Genomic DNA, 6,000 nt, shown 5'->3' with positions numbered 1-6,000 from the left:
AGAGCCCTTCAGTTTTCCTGGTGTCTCGCTCTCCCTTCTCCTGCCCACAGCTTTCCTCTGCTCTCCCACTGGGTGGAGGAGACTGCCAGCGCCCGGCTGATGCTATGATTGAGCTGTCTGAGCTCGAACGAAACCCCAGCGAGGCAGTGCCTCTGAACGGGACGGTTCAGCAAGAGACCTGTCTCCAGGTGGAGTACCCCGAGCCAGCCCAGGTAGGAAGCACGAGCTTTGAGTATGCTTAGCCTAACGCGGTTATATGAAGTTCCTGATTGCGACGTTAACAGACTCAGGAATAGACTCATCTAAAGTACTTAAGAAAAAATTAACGTTGCTTAATTGACCAAAAAACAAACGAATGCAAAGTATGTTGCGTATTCGAAACCCCAAGGAAGAAAGTTTGAGCTCTGAACTGGGACCACGTAAGGCGTCCCACAGCCTCCAGGTTTAAATTGACAAGGAAGTGGCTTCTTTTTGGCTGATCTCCCTAAGTAGATAGAGGGAGATAAGATTTTGCGGACCAGGACTCTGAGGTTTGGAATTCTTTTCTTACTCAGTATTGTGGTTGAATTGTGTTGCGTGTAGGATCAGGGACCATTTTTAATGTTTCCTCAAAGTTGTTAAATAATTGTCTATTTGGAAATAAAGGCGATGCCACAGGGCAGATCTGAAATATTTTAGATATGCTTTGGAATGTAGCTGTCTACAGTTACTAAAACAAATATCGTTTTCCTTTTATTGTAATACTCTCTGTTAGAGCTACCAGATATTTTTGAAAATGTGCATTTGAAACTATGGGTGCCAGATAATTGCCATTTTAGTATAATTGTATTTAACATTATCAACAAACTATGGGATTTTTCTTTTTTTGGAAAATGACATTTTCATTGGTATGGTAAGTAAATACTAAATAGAATAGAAAATAAATTATCTTTTGCACTGAACAACAGCAAGAAATAATCCAGTAACTACAACCAAAAGGGAAGCTAGAGGGTTGTTGGCTAAAGGTTGATTCCATCCATCTGCTTTGACTCCCACCCCAGCTTTCAGTCAGCAAACTTTTCTTAAGCACTTACAGCAGGCCAGTCAACATTTTCTACCCTCAGACCAATCCACATCTCCTTCCCCACACAATCCCTCAGAAGAAGAGAGAGAGAGAAGATGAGTTGGGATTGAAGTGTGAGAGTTATGGAGGAGATTAGCATACGTTTTTCACCTGCTTAGAAGAAATGAAATGAATTTGAAGTCTTCCATTCCAACCTTAGTCCTTGGCAATTTTCAGTCCGGACTTGTCTTTCTTTTCAGTTCAGTCCTAATTGTGTCGTATGCATCATTAGTTTTCAATAACTGGTTATAAGACAGCCATGATGGAATTTTGTGCCAAATGCCATCTTAAACATAGAAAAAAAAATAGAGCTGTTAGAGAGCTCTCCACATATCGGTCTAATGGTCACTTTTTCTTTCATTGGTTCTTCCCTCACCCCCACACCCTGAACCCCCAAGCAGGGAGTTCAAATGTGGAAGTTCCCTTAGAAACATACACTTGATGTTCTGGTGCTTATATTTCCAGGAATACATAATTCTGTTAAAAGGTTTGTGTGAGAACAAATCGGCTTCTCTCTTGAATTTGAAATGATGGGAATTCTGAGAATGTTCTAACTATTACTACATGTGGCCACAAGCATGAACCTGGTATATCAGTAATCTAGGCCAGTGCCTAGGACTGGGACTTTGGATCTTAGAAAAAAAAGATTGTCTGGAACTTCAGTCTAATATTTATTGAGTATGTGTATATGTCAAACTATATAAACCTGTGTTCTCTCTCTATTTTTCTTTCTGCCTCATGTGATGTGTGTGTGTATTTTCCAGAGATATGAGTTTCAGTCCTAGAGTATCTAAATTTAAACAATGCCCAATTAAATTAAATTTAAATTTAAATAGTTCTTATTTAGTCTACATGCATTTATTGTCTATATTTGACCTTGAGCAAGCCACTTAACTTCTTCGTATCTATTCCCCTCCCCCCCCCACCACAATTTTAAAAATTAGGAATGATATTTACCAGACATGTTATAGAACTGATTTATGTATAAGGTTGGACTAAGTACCTTCAATGCTCCTTCCAACTATAAGATTCCACAATACCTGCCTACAAGTACAGCTGAGAGGTCTGGAATCTGTGATGACAGTCATCATAATTCCTGTGATTGGAAGGTCATATTGGAAAGGAAAGAAGAGCTTCCTGTCCCTTTCCTTACCTGTGTCTAGGGCAAGAATTCTTAATCTAGGGTCTATAGCTCCCAAAGACATATGTGGGTAGATTTCATGGGGTTCATGAACTACTTTTTTCAATATTTTGATAACTGCATTTCAATATACAGTAATTTATTTTCTTTGTAATCCTGTATATTTTATTTTATGCATTTAAAAGCATTATTCTAAGAAAATCCATAAGCTTCACCAGACCCAAAAAAAGGTTAAGAATGCCCTGGTGTAATTGAAAGAGAAAAGCAAGACTGAAAGCTACTCTGCCTGTGATCTAGAAGCCAGTCAGTCAATCAATGTTTTTATTAAGTGTTTACTATATACCTGGCCTACCCTCTCGACTGGTATTTTGAAATGCTGTCCCTCCAAGGGTGATAACAATGCAAATATTAATGATGTCATTTTAAAGAAGTTGCCTTTTACAATTAACTTTTTTTTAAAGCAAATTTATTGATATCTTTATTACATCTTTTTTTTAAAGCAAATTTATTGATATCTTTATTACATCTTTTTTTAAAGCAAATTTATTGATATCTTTATTACATCTTTATTACATCCAATATCCTTTCTCCCCCCCACCCTGCCAGAGAACCATCTCATATAACAACAACAAAAAAAAAATTAAAGGAAAGAGGAAATAGAGGAGAAAAAAATCAGCAAAACCGATACCGTTTTTAGAAGTCTGAAAATATGTGGAGTGGTGTTTTTTTTAAAACCACTGGACACCCCTATCTCTGCAAAGGAATAGGATGGGAATGTCTCCTCATATCTTAGGGGCCATGCTTGTTCTTTGTAATTTTACAACATTCACTTTTGATTGTTTGATGGCTGCTTTTTCTGTTTACGCTGTTGCTCACTACATTCTGTATCAGGTTACATAAACCTTTCCATATTTCTCTGTATTTATCATATCTGTTATTTCTAACAACAGTTACCTTCCAGTCCATTCATGTACCACTATTTGTTTAGCTATTCTAATGGGCATCTACTTTGTTTCCAATTCTTTGCTACTACAAAAAGTGCAGTCATGAATATTTTGGTGCATCTAGGGATTCTCTTTTTATTGATAACCTTCTAGGGTAAAAGCCTAGTATTAGAATCTTTGGGTCAAAGGGTATGGACATTTTAGTTAGTTTATGTGCCAATTTCCAAATTGTTTTCAAAAGTGGTTGTGCTGACTCACAAGTCCACCAACAATGCATTAGTGCCCTAATCTTCACCTTTAAACTTTTTCATCCTGTGTCTATTGCCCTACTGATTCCCAAACCTCTTTAGATTTCCCCCACCACATTCTGTATTGTTGCCCATCGAAACTAATCTCACCCCCCAAAATGCCACAACTCTTACCTACCATTTGTTATCATAGTAACAGGTCCTCAGGATAGAGAGGTAGAAAAGGTCAATAGGACTGAGGGCTTAGCAAGTGGAGAAGCCTGGATTACTGCTTACTGTTTGCTATGGCTACTACCAAATAATGGTTCAGCATGCTGTGGTTCTGATTTCCTAGCTGTATTGATCCAATGGACTAGATACCTTCTTGGTTCACAGAGGACTATTTGGAATTGTAGATTTGAGTTAATTAATAGAGAAAATAGAATGTATTTCCTCCTTACCGCTAACTTTTAAAATCCCCAATTTCCTTAAAGACTCAAATCTTGTGCCACTTTCTATGCAAAGCTTTTCCTAATAGTGCCTTTTCCTGAGAGGCTGCTAGATGGTGAAGTGGATAGAGTGTTGGTCCTGATTTCAAATTTTGACTTCAGAAACTTACTAGCTGTGTGATCTTAAGCAAGTCACTTAACTTTTGTTTGCCTCGGTTTCTTCATTGATAAAATGGGGATAATAATAACATCTACCTCCCAGGGTTGTTGTCAGATAAAATGAGATAATATTTATAGAATGCCTGGCACATAGTAGGTGTTCATATGTGTACATATATGTGTATTTATATACACACTCATACATACATATATGTATATGTGTATGTATAATCTCATTTGAGCCTCATAATCTGGTAAGGCAAATGCAATTATGCCTGTTCTACCAATAATAAAACCAAGGCTGAAGGTAGTTAAGTGACTTGCTAAGGATCATGCATCTCATAAGTGTCTGAGGTAAGATTGCATTTCTGGTCATCCTGGCTCTGAGAGTAATGCTCTTTCTCTTCTGTCATGCTGCTTCTTTGGATACATAGCTATAACAAGCAGCAATAATTTTAATAACAACAATGAAAACAGCTGGTCAGGTGTATAAAGTGCTTTGAGGTTTGCAAAGCACCTAAGAAATTTTATTTTTTTCGATCCTCATGACAACTTTAGGAGGTTGGGTGCTATCCCATTTTACAGATGAGAAAACTGAGACTGAGAAATTCAATGAATTGCCCAGGATCACATAGCTGGTCAATGTTTGAAGCCGAATTTGAACTCAGGTTACGCCCTCCTCAAACCAAGTCCAACGCTATTTGAGTCCCGTTAGTTGCAGACTCTCATATTTACGACTGTGGGATATGTGACAGGCTCCTCTAATCAGGAGAGGCTTGGCATTATTTAAGAGAACTCAGAACACTACCTCACTTTTTGTTGTCACTCACTCCCATCGTGATCTCATTAGAGGAATATGTGTCCATGGGAGCATCTAGTTTAATTTTCTTGTTGAGATGGTGATAGGTCAGTTTAAAAGGGGCTGCTCCTCTCAAAATATATGCTTTCATATTTAATAATAAAGTTAATAATAATAACATAATATAACAAAAATAATAACAAAGTTAATAATAATAACATTTGTATGGCACCTACTATGTGTCAGGCGCTGTGCTAAGCACATTTGATCCTCACAACAATTCTGAAGTCAAAATTTGAACTCAGGTTTTCCTGACTCCACAGACCCACCTTGCTGCCTTTCTATATTAGTATATTAGGTCATATGCCAACATGTTCACCTATCTCTAGGTCATTGAGAAGAGGTGGGCATCTCTACTTCTTTGTTCTAGACTGTCACACAGAGACCAGTTAAAATCAAGTTTTAGTATTTTTATTTAATGGGAGAGAAGCCTTTAAGTAAGCATTGCATATCATGATGTTTACCATCCCGAAGAGTAATTCTCTCATGAGAGCGAATGTTTTTCTTCCATTCTGTGTACATTGCTTATCTGTCCTGATATGCTCTTTCAGCTTGTTTATACTACAAGGACCATCCCACTAACCATCATAGAACTTTTCTTCATTCACTTTAGGGGACGCTATTTAAGAAACACTGCCTTAAAGGGATATAAAATATGTAATTTCCTTTTTCTAGTCAATTCTCTGATCTGCCTTTGTAAGAAGTGTGACTTTTAGGGCATGAGACTGATTTCTTTTTTCTTTTTGTACATGAACTTTTATTTCCAAGTAATAAGTTCATCAAACTATTCACCTTAGGAGGTTATGTATTCACTTCTCTGACACTGGCATGGCACAAAGTATTTTGGGAATTCTCTGGAGATGATTTAAAAGATAATTCTATCCAAGTATTTGAAGGCCTGTCTCGTAATGAGGAGTTAGAATTGTTCTGTCTGGCCCCAGAGGGCAGAACCAGGAATGACAGGTGAAAGTTGCAAAGTAGTCATTGAGGTTTGATGTCAATGAGAACTTTCTAGCACTTGGAGAGGACTAAAAATGGAAGTGGTTTGCCCAGGAAGCAATGGTTCCTCCTTCACTGGAGTCTCCAGGCAGAGGCTGGACAAACCCTTATTGGGGGCAT

The 6,000-nt window shown here is 37.7% G+C and overlaps 1 protein-coding gene across 1 annotated transcript in view; it reads left to right on the top strand.

Moving 5' to 3' along the window:
- The window catches only part of C2H3orf52 (chromosome 2 C3orf52 homolog), a 42,061-nt gene continuing 36,061 nt past the window's right edge, over positions 1–6,000 (top strand). Inside the window, exon 1 of the mRNA XM_036742458.1 lies at positions 1–212. Coding sequence (XP_036598353.1) covers positions 105–212 — 108 coding nt within the window. The 5' untranslated portion in view covers positions 1–104. The remainder of the gene's footprint in view (positions 213–6,000) is intronic.

Source organism: Trichosurus vulpecula, chromosome 2 (genome assembly GCF_011100635.1).
Source record: "Trichosurus vulpecula isolate mTriVul1 chromosome 2, mTriVul1.pri, whole genome shotgun sequence".
Lineage (NCBI taxonomy): Eukaryota > Metazoa > Chordata > Mammalia > Diprotodontia > Phalangeridae > Trichosurus > Trichosurus vulpecula.
The sequence above is the reverse complement of the archived record's forward strand: the minus strand, read 5'-3'. Positions and strand labels throughout refer to the sequence as shown.